The sequence below is a fragment of the Schistocerca americana genome, chromosome 2, assembly GCF_021461395.2.
Source record: "Schistocerca americana isolate TAMUIC-IGC-003095 chromosome 2, iqSchAmer2.1, whole genome shotgun sequence".
Taxonomy (NCBI): domain Eukaryota; kingdom Metazoa; phylum Arthropoda; class Insecta; order Orthoptera; family Acrididae; genus Schistocerca; species Schistocerca americana.
The window spans coordinates 250,047,142-250,063,316 of NC_060120.1; the positions used below are offsets into that span (position 1 = coordinate 250,047,142).

At 45.2% G+C, this 16,175-nt stretch overlaps 1 protein-coding gene across 1 annotated transcript in view; it reads right to left on the reverse strand.

Annotated features, from left to right (window-relative positions):
* Window positions 1-16,175, reverse strand: part of LOC124593685 (galactoside alpha-(1,2)-fucosyltransferase 2-like) — a 312,210-nt gene that overhangs the window by 172,130 nt on the left and 123,905 nt on the right. Inside the window, exon 2 of the mRNA XM_047131986.1 lies at window positions 13,280-14,000. Within this exon, the coding sequence (XP_046987942.1) occupies window positions 13,280-13,672 (393 nt within the window). The 5' untranslated portion in view covers window positions 13,673-14,000. The remainder of the gene's footprint in view (window positions 1-13,279; window positions 14,001-16,175) is intronic.

Below are 16,175 nucleotides of genomic sequence, written 5' to 3' on the forward strand. Positions count from 1 at the left end.
GATAAAGTATGTGTTGTGGCTAACCTGTGATGGTTCAATATATATCGCTGGTGTGATTGTCGATTATTTCATGTTTATTTACTCTGTCGTTATCTCGAAAATATTCGTAATTAATTCTGTTTCTTGAGTCTCTGTTTTGTTGAAGTATAATAATGAGTAAAAGTAAAGTTATTAGAAATCCTCTGAAGGCTTTTAAGAAAAGGAGAAATGTTGGAAAGCCAAAGGTATGTGTTATTACTGTAAACAATAAAGACGATAACCAAGTGAGTGAACCTAATCTCTCAAGTACACCTGCCCATAGCAGTCAAAGTGGGAAAGAGAATACTTCACAGAAGAAGCTTGGTTCAATGAGTGAAAACTATGAATGTTTTATGGGCGAATCGGATGTGAATGAAATATTTGATATGTCGGTTCTCAAAGGAATTTTTTCAAACTGTGTAAGATGTATTCATTGTAGTGAAGTTGGTCTGGAACTCTCCATAATAAAGCTCGTAGGACTTGCTAGTGAAATACAACTGAAATGTGATAAGTGTTCATACATGACCACCTTTTGGAACAGTGTTGCAGTAACTGCAACTGAAGAAAATGGTAGCAAAATCTACGAACACAACATTAGATTTGTTTATTCCCTGCGTTCAGTTGGTAAGGGTGCTACTGCAGGTGCAATTTTCTGTGGCATCATGAATCTTCCAAATCCCCCAACCAAGTTTACGACCTATAATAAATTAATAGGGTCTAAAGTAGAAGATGTCTGTATAGAATCTATGAAGAACGCTGTGGAAGAGGCAGTAATGGAAAATAATGGTAACAGAGATTGGACTGCAGCGTTCGATGGTACCTGGCATAAGCGGGGACACACATCTCTTCATGGTGTAGTATCTGCCAGCAGTGTGTATACAGGGAAAGTTTTAGATGTAGCAGTAATATCAAAGTATTGTAGATCTCCACAAAAAGGTACACATGAAAATAATTGCAAAGCTAACTATAGTGGCAGTAGTGGAGGAATGGAAGTGGCTGGTGTTGCCAGTATATTCCAGCGTTCTGAGGCGTGTGATAAAGTGCGATATGTTAATTACCTTGGTGACGGTGATTCTAAAAGTTTCAAACATGTTCAAGGACTGAAGCCCTATGGTGATAATGTTGTAGTGCAGAAATTTGAGTGTATTGGACACGTACAGAAGCGAATGGGAACAAGACTTCGGCGACTGAAAGCTTCGTACAAAAAACAAAAACTCAGTGATGGTAAAGGGTTGGATGGGAAGGGAAGGTTAACTGACAGTGTAATTGACAAAATACAGAACTATTATGGAATGGCTATTAGGCAAAATACACAAAGTGTCGACGAAATGAAGAAGGCTGTTTGGGCTCTTTTTTTCATACTTCTTCAACCGATGAAAATCTCCAACATAGCTTGTGTCCCAAAGAAGAAGACAGTTGGTGTAAATATAACAAAGGATTGCTAACCCTCATAAGCATAGTCTGCCTCATGCAATAATGGAGGTGATAAAACCTATTTTCTGAGACTTAGCAGCACCTGAACTGTTGAAAAAGTGTATTCACGGAAAAACTCAAAACCCCAATGAAAGTGTAAATAGTGTTATATGATCGAGAATCCCCAAGACTGTATTTGTTGGAATAGAAACACTTCACTTTGGTGTGTATGATGCTGTTGCGACTTTCAATGAAGGCAACATTGTAAGGTGCAAGGTATTTAGAAATATGGGAATGAACATAGGTTCTAACATGGTACGAGCGATGCTTGCTTTAGACAAGGAACGCCTTCGGGCTGCAGACAGGGCTGTAAAGAGTCTAGAAATACAAGCAAGAGTAAACAGGAGGAGGAACAAGAGGAAGCTGGAGGAGGAGTTTGCAGAGGATGAAGATAATCCATCCTATGGACCTGGAATGCACTAAAAAGTTAATCCAATCTTTGTCGCTCGATTCCCAAAACTTTTATTTTCTCATACTAATTACATGTTTTCTAAGGATCTTCCAAACATATTTGTTTCAGGCTTTCAGTAAATGTTACACAGTACCTTCTGCATAATTTAACACAGCCTTTTTCCAAAAAACTGTATATTTTTGAATATATAAATAAAAAATTGCAAAAAAATGTTGTGAATTTTCATTACAATTGAAAAAAAAATCATATTTAATAACTGAATTAAAATTTTGTAAAATCCCTGTGTTAAGTTGTAGCCCATATTCCAATAAATAATCTGTAAAAAGTTCAACTTCCTACCTCAAATACTTTGTGAGGAAAGATGTAATTTATAAGCGTTATTTTAACATTGCAGGTATAGGGCGTTCCGGAGCCCCTTAACTCAACAGCACTCAGGTACGCCGTCGTGTTGCTCTTCACACTGTAGACTGTCGTTCTCGAACACGAAAAGTGTGGGTAGCAACGTTCCAGGAATGCGCTAGTTTCATTGACGCCCCTTCCGCCACATCCCAAGGCGTGTTCGGGTCGACCCTGAGCGGTGGCGTGGCTGGTTTCCTCGGCCACCCATAATAAAACAGCGTGATTCCAAATGTTGGCGTCACGGTTCCGATCTCCATCGCAAAGGCGTCGAAAGAAGGTGTGAAACGTGGGTAAGAGGGGATCTGACGCCATTCTCGTCGTGTGACACACCCACCGTGGCGCTGGAAAGTATTGTGGTGAAATTTGGTTGCCACTGTGAGATAGTTAATTCACCTCAACTCACACGTGAACTTGTGAGATCAGGCCGTTTTTCGCGTGGGTCATATTCTTGGAAGTGCCGCCGAGCGCGAGGGTGACATGGCAGGGCGCCGTGCTTTTGCATCACCTTATATACAAATTTAAAACTTCTGCCTCGCACTGGGAGACAAAAAAAAAATGGCTCTGAGCACTATGGGACTCAACTTCTGAGGTCATTAGTCCCCTAGAACTTAGAACTAGTTAAACCTAACTAACCTAAGGACATCACAAACATCCATGCCCGAGGCAGGATTCGAACCTGCGACCGTAGCGGTCTTGCGGTTCCAGACTGCAGCGCCTTTAACCGCACGGCCACTTCGGCCGGCTACTGGGAGACAATTACGGCGTTGCGAACAAGTGATCCTTTGTGTTGTGCAATGTAGATAGTGCCGTTGAATTTCCATTATTTAGTGATTTCTCCTTGGCAGTCCCCTCCCAGATATCCAAAGGTGAATTAATCTGGAATCTTCTTGCACTCGGGTACGGACCGAATATCCACAGAACTTTCAGCCGCTAGTTATAGAAAGTCGATTTCCTTACAGCTGCGTTTTTTATCTCATGTATGTACAATAGCTTTCGGGATAATATTGTCGCATTTCATGCACTTGCTGAGCGTGCTGCATGAATCGAAGTCAGTAAGTACTGGAACTCCCATACAGTTTGATAATTCGTGTCAAAATCCCTATACCATTTGCACGCACAGTCCCTGACTCACTTCCATGCAATGATGTGGTCCACATGCACATTCTCAAAACTTCTTTTTCAAATAAATACCTACGAGGGTTGAATGAAAAGTAATGCCTCCACCTTCGCAACTCTTCAACAGTTTTCAGCGTTGGTATGCTTCAGGTACTGGCTTGTTCCGTAGCCTCTTCTCTACAGCTCCAGTTTGCGGGAAGCCTTAGCATTGAACGGTTGTGTTGTTACTGTGTTAAGTATGGAACCCTGCGCAGACGGCCGGTCAATGCGATCTACGCAACGTGCAGTTATTGAATTCTTGATAGCAAGGTGTCACCCCAACGGAGATTCATCAGAGAATGAAAGCAGTTTATGGTGATTGCGTTGATGTGAGTACTCTGCGTCGTTGGGCGAGTAAGTTTAAAGATGTTGAGGCGGGAATATCTGACCTGCGTGACAAACAAAGAGTTGGACGTCCTGAGACAGCAACCACCGAGTTTCGCAAGTAAAATGTTGACAAATTGATTCAGGACGATCGTCGTATCACTCAGAGAGAAATGGCAGGCATAATCGGCATTTGCCGGCCGAAGTGGCCGTGCGGTTAAAGGCGCTGCAGTCTGGAACCCCCAGACCGCTACGGTCGCAGGTTCGAATCCTGCGGGGGCATGGATGTTTGTGACGTCCTTAGGTTAGTTAGGTTTCACTAGTTCTATTTCTAGGGGACTAATGACCTCAGCAGTTGAGTCCCATAGTGCTCAGAGCCATTTGAACCACAATCGGCATTTCACAAGAACGTGTGGGTCACATTATTGCTTTGCCTGGCTTTAGGAAGACAAGTGGACGATGGGTACCCCAGATGCGGACTCTGAAATGAAAGCGCTCCACCGTACGGCATCCTCCTGTATGGATCCCAGATTTAGCACAGTCTGACTTCCGTCTGTCCCGGATGATGAAAGACGATCTGCGGGGACATCATTATGCCCTTGATGAAGACGATGAGAGAACTATGAGATTGTGGTTGCGGAAACAAGAGTGTCGACTTTTTCCATGACAGCTTCAGAAAACTTGTTCATCGTTGGCAGAAATGTATCCAGTCGCCTGATGATAATATGGAAAAGTGAATATTGGTAATTAAGCACATTCTAAGGATTATTTCTGCGTTTGATTTATTAAAACATTTGAGCCGTGTGCGACACGTGTTCATGCCGTTTATTGTTTGTCATCTTCTCATACGGTACTGCAGCCTCGTGTTCTTTTTCCATTTACTGTCTTTCCATTTACTGGCGTCACTAACTTCCTGCCTTACATGCCCGTGAGTGGCAGCAGCAGCGATTATCCCTAAGTGCACTGTCGTACCATCTCTGAAGCGACCGCTAATGTTTCCGGCTCGTCGTGTGTCTGGAGTTCAGTTGGGAGCTCAGTTGGCAACCAGCAACGGTCGGGGACGGACCAGCAGTGAACTTGGGACGGAGTACCAAGTCGGGGACGGAACAGCAGTCGATGGAGCTCCAGCGAGGCTTGCACAGCCAGTACTTGCCCGACCGCTGGCGACACACATGAACTGTCCGACGGAAGGAGATTGAAGCGGGACGACCGTTGGTTGGTCGTTCGGTTGATCGTCTCATCGGGAGATGTGTACTTGGTCTTTTGACCTTTTCTGGGCCTCATCACTTGGTCATCTTGCCGGACGTGGGTCGGTTGCTTCCTTGTGCAGAGATGTCGTGGCCAGTGGGCATGAGTTACCCCTGCATGGTTGGGTCCGAGCCAGTGTGCCCAGGTCGCCGTGTCTCCGAGTTCCAAACGGACATCAGGTTGAGTCGGGTTGGAGCTGCAATCAGCTTCGGACAGCCAAGACACGCCCAACCGTTGCCGACACATGCAACTTCAGTGGGAACGACCTGGGGTGGTCGTTCGGTCGGTCGTGTCATCGGACGACGTGTATTTGGTCGCCAACCGCTTGTGGAAACTCTCTGTGTGTCGAATTGATTCGTCCTTCTGGTTCCACGGTGATTGATTTTACGATTGCTCGAGTTCTTGTGCAAGTGTGTTTACGTGGGACCGTGTGTAGCTTCTGTGATTTCCACTGAGCATATAAATGCTGCCTGTGATCTGGAGTAGGCAGTTGGTCGGTTGGGACAGAGGGAAGTGATTAGGTTATTGGTTGGTTCTTCAGCCGTCCGCAGGTCGTGCTGCAACCCGATTGTTTAGTGTTACGCTTGGCAGCCTGTCTCACCTAAACTGAGGTTAGGGTTTCCAGCCCAGGCCGACCCTTGGAGCACTTCTGAGCACCACTGTTTATTGTTTGTGATTGTCATTTTATTTGGTCGCAGGTACTGTGCCAGGCCTTCAGCCGTGTATTAGTATTGTCTGTTTTATGTGTGATATATGGCCTCCAGCCGAGCTTCATGATAACTATTTTGGGATTAGGCCTTCAGCCGTGTTTTATTTAAAATTCTTGTTGCTCTGTATATAGGCCTTCGGCAGCGTTTTATTTAAAATTCTCGTTGCTCTTCATTTAGACTTTCAGCCGAGTTTGTTTCAGAATCTGTAGCTTTAATATGTAAATTCTTGTCTCTAAAGTTTCTCTTTAAGTATCTTGAATTCTTGAAACGGCCTTCAGCCGTGTTCTATAAATGTTTATCTTAAGGTTGTTTTAAATTATTCTTGAGTAATAGTTTGGGCCTTCAGCCGACAAGATACTTCAAGTTTCCTTAAGGTGTTTTTCTGATGTACTGTGTAAAAGCTTATCTGTAAAGCCTCTCTTTTATTATGTAAAGAAAATTTTTTGTATTGGGCCTTCAGCCGAAGAATTAACTTGAATTTTCCCTAACATGGCCTTTAGCCGGAATTTGTAAATGCTACAGTCTGGAACCGCGCGACTGCTACGGTCGCAGGTTCGAATCCTGCCTCGGGCGTGGATGTGTGTGATGTCCTTAAGTTGGTTAGGTTTAAGTAGTTCTAAGTTCTAGGGGACTGATGACCTCAGAAGTTAAGTCCCATAGCGCTCAGAGCCATTTTTTTTAGCTGGTCTGCAATATCCGAGAAGATATTGTAATTTTACTTAAGTAAGACCTTCAGCCGTTACTTTAAATCCTGGAGTTTTAAAAGCAATCATTCACACTTAATTTGGAGAAGTTACTTGGGCCCTCAGCCTTGAATTGATCTCTGCTGTTTTAAAAAGAAAACTGTGCATTGGTTTGAGGAATAAACTTGTGTGTGTTCTTGTATAACTAACAGTAATTGACCTTGGCCTCGTTCCACAACCTAATCCGCTCTGTAATGAGAATCACCAGATTTCAACATTCCCATCCAAACCCAATTAACGAAGCTAGAAACATTACTTTTCATTCAACCCTCGCATGTTTGATACTAGTAGACTTCTTTTTCCAAGAATGCCCTTTTTGCCTGTACTAGTCTGCTTTTTATGTCCACCTTGCTTCGTCCATCACGCTTCCTAGGTAGCAGAATTCCTTTGCTTTGTCTACTTCGTGGTCCCTACTTTTGATGTGAAGAATATCGATGGTCTCATTTCTGCTGCTTATAATTACTTTCGACTTTCTTCGGTTTCTTCTCATTTCAAGACATGTGCGCATTAGGGTGTTCATATCAATCGACAATTCTTCCAATTCCTCCTCACTGCCAATAAGGATATCAATGTTATCAGCGAATCTTACACATTGGTTGTATTTAATGTAATGGTCCCAGTTGTTTTCCACCCAAACAGCAAAAGAGTTTCCTGCACTATCCGCTCCTCGGCACTCTTCAAGAAGGCTATTGGCAGATCGAGGGCACTCCTCATTGCGGAGGTCTTTGGTCGCCATTCATTGCTGATGATTTTTTATTTAAAATCTAAAGCTCGTGCCAAGCTGCCATGCAGGCGCCGTTTACATCTAGGATGCTTGCCTGGAGATAGTTTCAAATCTTTTCGACTCATCTTCGATGCTATTTCCCTTATAAGATTCTTTAAATGTTACCTGTGCTGGCCAGTCAGAACTTCTATCGGCCTCTAGCGATGCAACCTTGAATTAGTGTCATACTAAGGGGATAGCTCACTTGGAACTATACCTCATAGTACCTTTTAACTACCGAATATGGCTCCACAATAATGTGGGTAAGCAGTATAGCTTTAATTGGTGAATGTAGTGAAGAATCATTCTCACGTGCTGAGAAAAACTCCCTATTTTTACTACGAACGTCGTCACTTGAAACACACATTTAGCCTTGATCAAGTTGCTCCAGACATCATATTTTGTGACAGCTTTGGCAAGCAAGCTAACTGCACTTGTTGCCAACAGTGTAATTCTCTTCTCCTCCTCCGTCAAGCAAACATTAGGGGAAACTTGTGGCACGGACTGATTAGTGGCTCGAACTCAAAACTTGCGATTGAAAGTCAAAGATATGTTGAAGAGAATAAGTTATCTTTTATTAATAAATAAATCTTCTTGTGTACACCATGCATTAGTTTCGCAGTAACTGGAATATTATGGAGCAGAAGAAACGCTCAACAGTGTTTCATTTCGTACGTGCAAAGTAGGAAGCAGAGAGTTGTCCTCCAATTCCAACAACGATGCGACACATCGCGAATTCCTCTCCTGCGCCAACCTTTTCATTTCGGAGCGGCACTTACGGCTTATGTTTTCCATTTTTTGCTGGACATGTACCAATCACTGTCCTCCTCTTGTAATATCGTCGAGAGTATTTCGTATTTCACTGTATTCTCTGTCTTACGAAGCGAGTACGTGTGTCAAAGCGTCAGTGCGAGGTTTTTTATTGTGGTATGTTACCATACAGCATAACCGGTCTTTTGCGGTCTAACTGTGTTGGTGAGGCAGTAAATATATCCAGGAGCCCCGTACCACCCTCCAACGGTGACAGTACTACATCAGTCAGGCATAAGGGTTTAGCCCAGCGTGGGCAGGTATGGTTGGAAAGTATTGGACGTAGAATGGGGGCTAGTTCCGCCAAGGGATGCGTCCGTGGTGGGCGCGCCGGGCCTATCGTTAGCCACGGTCTGAGTCCGATTCCTCTAGGATGGTTGCGGGAGTCGGATGTCGATGCCAGCGGCGTGGTAGTGTGGTCCCAACGTGGTGTGGCCCATGGGCAGTGGCGGGTCGTCTGGAGTGTGACGATATCCGGTTTCCGGGAGCCCCGTACCACCCTCCAACGGTGACAGTGCTGCATCAGTCGGGCATAGGGGTTTAGCCCAGCGTGTGCGGGTATGGTTGGAAAGTATTGGGCGTGGAATGGGGGCGGGTTCCGCCAAGGGATGCGTCCGTGGTGGGCGTGCCGGGCTTGTCATTGGCCACGGTCGGAGTCCGATTCCTCTAGGGTGGTTGCGGGGGCCGGATGCCGATGCCAGCGGCGTGGTGGTGTGGTCCCAGCGTGGTGTGGCCCATGGGCGATGGCGGGTCGTCTGGAGTGGGACGATATCCGCTCCCTCTAAGCGAGTGATAATTCTCGCAAGAGCGGGACCATGCAAGGTGCTGCAGCGTCTACCACCTTCGAACCCTCCTATGTGAATTCGCTATATCGGCAACTATTAGTAATACACTTAAAGATCTAGTGGCTGCGAGTGGCAGCAGTGATGCTAAAAAAGTGACTGTTGTACTTTGTATCTCTGGCTTTGTTAGCCGACTTCGATTTAATTTCTAATATTTTTTTGTGTCGTCTTCCTAGCAGGAGTAGAGAGAGGTATATGTGATTGTATGAAAGGGACAGTCAGCCATTGCAATCGGAATTGTGACTTTCATGTTTGGTATTTATATACAAAAGGTGCAAGTATTAAAAACCATTGTAATTCGAAAGAGCTCATCTTGATGAAAAAACGGCGTATATAATCATCGCCAAAGACAACAAAACAGGAAAAGGCAATTCCTTCTTTTAAACACCCGATACTTCGCATTGGGCATTATATATGTTTAAGTTTTACCAACCAGATTTACATCGTCTGGCGAAAATAATTTCAAGAGCCTGCATCGAATTCATAACAACACGGATCAAAACCAGCGACGAGTGACAGTGCCGTCTTTCCTCAAAAGTAACATTCAATAGCCCGGACGCGAATTTATTCTCGCTATAACGATTAAGGATCTTCTGCCTTTTTCATTTCCCTCCAGTTTTTCTTTGAAACTGTGCAGAATCATCTATACTATAGCGTCGATCGCCGGAATCGACATCGTTGTGATTCAGAAGAATTCTTCCTCCAGCGAATCGCTATTGCTGGAGATACAAAATAATCATTAATATTACTATTTTCAGAGAATCTTAAAAAAATTTTGTTAGGAAAAGCCCTGCAATTAACTTCACAAACATTCCTAATATTCTTGCTTTTTTTATTTTTTTTATCTGCCTTGTCCCTCAGTACAGTACACATTCATTCAAGAGAGAATTAGTACATTATTGCAATTAACTTGGGGATGGGATATTATACACTACAGCTTTAACCATCTACAGCTCCCTGTAGTATCACGGAAGTCACTCTCTGATGTCTTAAGGGACATCCTATCGTCCTCTTCCTTTTTAACCCTCTACAGCTCCCTCTAGTATCACGGAAGGCACTCCCTGATGTCTTAAGAGACATACTTTCATCCTGCTCCTCTTTCGTGTCAGAGTTTCCCATGTATTCCGTTCCTCGCCAGTTCTTCAGAGAACTACTTCTTTTCTTACCTTGTCAGTCCATAAAATTTTCAATATTCGTCTGTAACACCACGTCTCAAATGCTTCTGTCCTCTTATCTTTCGGTTTTTCCGCAGTCCGTATCTCACTACCACACAATGCTGTGCTTCAAACATACATTTCTTCCTCAAATTAAGGTCTATGTTTGATACTAACAGATTTCTCTTGGCCAGGAAAGCCCTTTCTTTGCCAGTAATAGTCTGCTTTTGTATCCTGCCTGCTCCATGTGTCATGGGTTATTTTACTGCCTAGACAATAGAATTCCTTATCTTCATCCACTTCATGATCACCAACCACGTTGTTAAATTTCTCGCTGACCTCATTTCTGCTACTTTTCATTGTCTTTCCTCACTTTACTGTCAGTCCATGTTCTGAACTCATTAGACTGGTCATTCCATTCAACAGATCCTGTAATTCTTCTTCACTTTCTCTGAGGTAGCAATGTCATCAGTGAATCTTATGGTTGATATCCTTTCACCTTGAATTTAATTCCACTCTTGAACGCTGCTTATACGCCAGCAACTTTTTGGACAGACAGTGTATGCATCATCATTGGATTTATCGTTGACAGTATTGACTCATTCAGAAGGAACTGCTGCGTTCATTCACGAACGCTAGGCGGAAAAACCATATGCACTTGGATACCTTAAGCACTGTATAGAAATGTGTGCTCTATTCATCATACATGATTTTCAGTACATTTCCAGTAAAACTAGCCGGCCGCTGTGGCAGAGCAGTTCTAGGCGCTTCAGTCTGGAACCGCGCGACCGCTACGGTCACAGGTTCGAACCCTGCTTCGGGCATGTATGTGTGTGATGTCCTTAGGTTAGTTAGGTTTAAGTAGTTCTAAGTTCTAGGGGACTGATGACCTAAGATATTAAGTCCCATAGTGCTCAGAGCCATTTGAACCATTTTGAACCAGTAAAACTGAATGTGGTAAATAAATGTAAATGTCGTGTGACTAGAGCCTCCTGTCGGGTAGACCGTTCGCCGGGTGCAAGTCTTTCGGTTTGACACCACTTCGGCGACTTTTGCGTCGATGGGGATGAAATGATGATGATTAGGACAACACAACACCCAGTCCCTGAGCGGAGAAAATCTCCGACCCAGCCGGGAATCGAACCCGGGTCCTCAGGATTGCCATTCTGTCGCGCTGACCACTCAGCTACCGGGGGCGAACACTGTACGTGGTCAAACCCATGTTTAAAAGTTTTCTTGTGGTCCAATCCTACTACTTTGCACAGCAGTATTTGAGAACATTTTCTTGTAAATTTATATATTCGTATTCTCTCTCATGGTTTTTCCTCATTGTATTAATTCTTAAATTCTTCTGCTTATAAATCTTCTAATCAACATTATGTAACCTACGTAGTACTGACTCTTTTCATCACCAAATAGCTTTGGCTCGCATGATGGTATAGTGGACAGCACATCTGGCTAGTAATCAGAAGACCCAGGTTCAAGCCCCGGCCTTGCCACAAATTTCAATTAATTACTTCAGCTTCTGCCCTCATCATTGATCAACTTGAGATGCACAACGTCTCCAGAAAAATGTCATAGCATCGGATCAACAGCTCACCTATGTCTGAGATGCGGGCAGTATTTCCCCATTCTATACAAAGCTGGGGTCATAGTCCAATATTGGAGAGCCTTAGGGATAATAAAGATTTAGGAAGGGGAAAATGAAGATGGGCTGAGATATGAATTGAAATTTGTGTTAGGGAGGGCATTGAAGTAGAGTACTGTGTGCAATAGTTAATAGCGTATCTGTCTATAAGTAGGATACTGCCTTGGAACTAATTATAATTCAGCATTACAGCTTCTGTCCTCGTCGTAGATTCGTAGATAAAAACGCATTTTTAGACCTCGGCATTTACACTACTGGCCATTAAAATTGCTACACGAAGAAGATATGCAGATGATAAACGGGTATTCATTGGACAAATGTATCATACTAGAACTGACATGTGATTACATATTCACGCAATTTGGGTGCATAGGTCCTGAGAAATTAGTACCCAGAACAACCACCGCTGGCCGTAATAACGGCCTTGATATGCCTGGGCATTGAGTCAAACAGAGCTTGGATGGCGTGCCCATGCAGCTTCAACACGATACCACAGTTCATCAAGAGTAGTGACTGGCGTATTGTGACGAGCCAGTTGCTCGGCCACCATTGACCAGACGTTTTCAATTGATGAGGGATCTGGAGAATGTGGTGGCCACGGCAGCAGTCGAAGATTTTCTGTATCCAGAAAGGCCCGTACAGGACGTGCAATATGCAGTCGTGCATTATCCTGCTGAAATGTAGGGTTTCGCATCTGAAATGTAACGTACACTGTTCAAAGTGCCGTCAATGCGAACAAGAGGTGACGAATATACGCTTCCATTGTGCGTTCACCACGATGTCCCCAAACACGGGTGCGACCACCATGATGCTGTAAACATAACCTGGATTCATTCGAAAAAAATGACGTTTTGCCATTCGTGCACCCAGGTTCGTCGTTGAGTACACCATCGCAGGCGCTCCTGTCCGTGATGCAGCGCCAAGGGTAATCGCAGCCAAGGTCTCCGAGTTGGTAGTCCATGCTGCTGCAAACGTCGTCGAACTGATCGTGCAGATGGTTGTTGTCTTGCAAACGCCCCTATCTGTTGACTCACGGGTCGAGACGTGGCTGCACGATCCGTTACAGCCATGCGGATAAGATGCCTGTCATCTCGACTGACAGTGATACGAGGCCGTTGGGATCCAGCATGGCGTTCCGTATTACCCTCCTTCACCCACCGATTCCATATTCTGCTAACAGTCATTGGACCTCGACCAACGCGAGCAGCAATGTCGCGATACGATAAACCGCAATCGCGATAGGCTACAATCCGACATTTATCAAAGTCGGAAACTTGATGGTACGCATTTCTCCTCCTTACACGAGGCATCGCAACAACGTTTCACCAAGCAACGCTTGTCAACTCCTGTTTGTGTATGAGAAATTGGTTGGACATTTTCTTCACGTCAGCACGTTGTAGGTGTCGCCACCGGCGCCAACCTTGTGTGAATGCTCTGAAAAGCTAATCATTTGCACATCACAGCATCTTCTTCCTGTCGGTCAAATTTCGCGTCTGTAGCACGTCATCTTCGTGGTGTAGCAATTTTAATGGCCAGTAGTGTAATTGCTCCAAACAAAAGGCAGACGCAGAGGGGCTTACCTGGCGGAGGCGACCGCGCAGCTGCGCCGGGACGAAGGCGGTGAGGTTGTAGAGGCGCGCAGCCGTCCACAGGGAGGCGAACTCCATGATGAGGTTCCCGAGGCGGCCACCAGAGCGCACTGTGGCGGCGCCTCGAGGCAGACACTGCACGCTCACCTCGGACAGCGCGACGCCCGGGAAGTGGTCGTTGTAGCTGGAGAAGCGGTACACGTACGGCTCCTTCGCCGCCGCCTCATCGTCCTGCCAGAAGACCACGTCGCGCGGCAGCCGATGTCCCGGCAGCGGGGGCGTGTCCGACACGTAGTAGGTGCAGATGTAGACCAGCAGCGCCGCAGACGCCACCGTCGCCAATAGCGCCTGTCTCAAGACCATCGCGCGCGGGCTCGTGCGCATGCGCCGCCCGGTCACATGCAACTCCCACCTCACCGTCCGCCTTTGGGAATCTGTGGGGTCACTACCACGGTGCGAGGCGCCTTGGAACGTCAGCACAAGTTACACGACATTCTCAACATTCGCACTAATGAATGATAGAATCATATCCAAAATGTTCGCCGAGTTACACTACCATAGTGATAGTATTCTCATGTCTGTTTTCAGTGTCGCCCACTTAGAGCACTACACGCTCTTCATCAATGACATATTCCTACATATGAAGCGGCAAAGTCATTGCTGTATATCTGCCAATCCTCGCCCATTCGATCATCTGCAGTCACTGGCCCTCCTGCAAATGGAGAAAAAGAAGATATTAGTTTTGGGTAGAAGTTCGTAACGTTTTTGTTTTGTATGTTAGTTTGCCGTTGCCATGATTTTAATTATTGACTGGGATTTTTATTTGTAGTTCAGTGTTGGTATCTGACATTATGGTGTTGCGATGATTTTGGTTTGTGGGGCGCTCAACTGCGCGGTCATCAGCGCCCGTACAATGTCCGAATCTTTACACAGACCAATTCTAGCCACGTCCGCGAATGATGGTGATGATCAAATGATAGGGACAACACAAACACCCAGTCCCAGGGCAGAGAAAATCCCTAACCCGGACGGGAATCGAGCCCGGGAGCTCGAGATCCAAAGGCAGCAACGCTAGTATTTGAGATTACATATTGTCAGTTTGTCATTTGAAGGTAGTGATTGGAGCAAGGGTCGTTAGAAAATAGAGTGCCAAGTGGAGGAAGCTAAATGGTTGGACATCCACGACTCTTCACTGAACTTGGGTTTCGGAGGCTTGCCTGCCCTGTAATGTAGGATAGATGGTGATCTGTGGCATCTCTGCCGAAACTACACAATGCCGGTGCAGGGACAAGTGTTTCGCAACACGCCGTTCGTCGTTCATTGTTGAACATGGCGCACCCTGGCTACCCACCCACACGTGCTCGGACGTTGACCCACTGACATCGTCGATTACGGTAGCAGTGGGCACGGTACCATCGGAATTCGACAACCGATCAACGAAAACCTGTCGGTTCTTCCAGTGAATCACATTTTTGCTACTCTAAGTCGATGGTCGTTTCCATAAACGCCATCATCGAGGTGAACAGCGGCTCGAAACGTGCAGTGCGCTATGCTGATGGGAGAAGTATTATGCTATGGGAGACTTTCTCCTGCGCTTTCATGGGATCTGTGGTAGTAACCGAAGACTCACTGACAGCTGCGAACAACCTGCATCGCTTCATGCTTGATGCCTTCCCCGACTGCGATGTTATATTTCAGCATTGTCCGTGTCTCGGAGCCAGAACCGTAGTACCGTGGTTTGAGTAGCATTGCAGTGAATTCACGTTGACGTCTCGGCGACCAAATTCGCCTGATGTAAATCCTCTGGAATCCATCTGGGTCGGTAACGGGAGCCATCACCGAGCACACAAATCAGCGGCCCGTTATTTACGCTGATTACATAACCTGTGCTCAGACATGTAATGCGACATGCCTCCACAAACCTACCAACAACATTTGGATCTCTGATACATAGAATCAGTGATGTATTTCGCTCCAAAAACGGACACACAAACTGATAAGAGGATGATAATAATGTTTTGGCTGATCAGTGTATATTTATTTGGCCACGTACCAGCACTTCAGTCCGCAAACGCGCGACTGCTACGGTCACAGGTTCGAATCCTGCCTCGGGCATGGATGTGTGTGATGTCCTTAGGTTAGTTAGGTTTAAGTATTTCTCAGTTCTAGGGGACTGATGGCCTCCGATGTTAAGTCCCATAGTGCTCAGAGCCATTTGAACCATGTTTAAGTATTTCTGAGTTCTAGTGGACTGATGGCCTCCGATCTTAAGTCCCATAGTGCTCAGAGCCATTTGAACCATTTTTCACGTACTGGCTTTCGGCTTCGTAGGCTACCTTCTGATGACAACTAGTTGTTCCCACCTGCAGATGCCGTAATAATCCAAAGCCGATTAGTGACGAAATAAATATAATTTTGCAGAAAATTAGGAAATGTACTTTATTTAATATTATTATCACGATCTGCCAATCATAGGCGAAAAATTTTGTTATTTGTTAAATAAGTAACCCATAATTGTCCAAAAGTCCCAAATATGATCATTGGCACGTGATACGATGTGGTGGAGGTCGTAACTTGTGAAACATATGTACGCACAATTTTATTTGAAATTCGAGCGGAGTCACTTGCTTAGTGCCTGGCACCCAGTTGTTCGAACGAGCTATAGCCTTGCTTGTCACACAGCCGGTTATTCGCCCGCAGACGTGGCCAAAGTTGTTGTGACTTGGCAAGACAGCCAAGCCACTAGGAGGTAGCCGAAAGGCACGCGTTTAAGCTCACGCAGGCTGGCTTGAGGTCTGGAACAGTTAAAGGAATAGAGACTAGCAAAAAAGGTACGTAGCTTCTGGAATACTTAACTTTAATCCATGATTGGTGAACATCGGTCTGA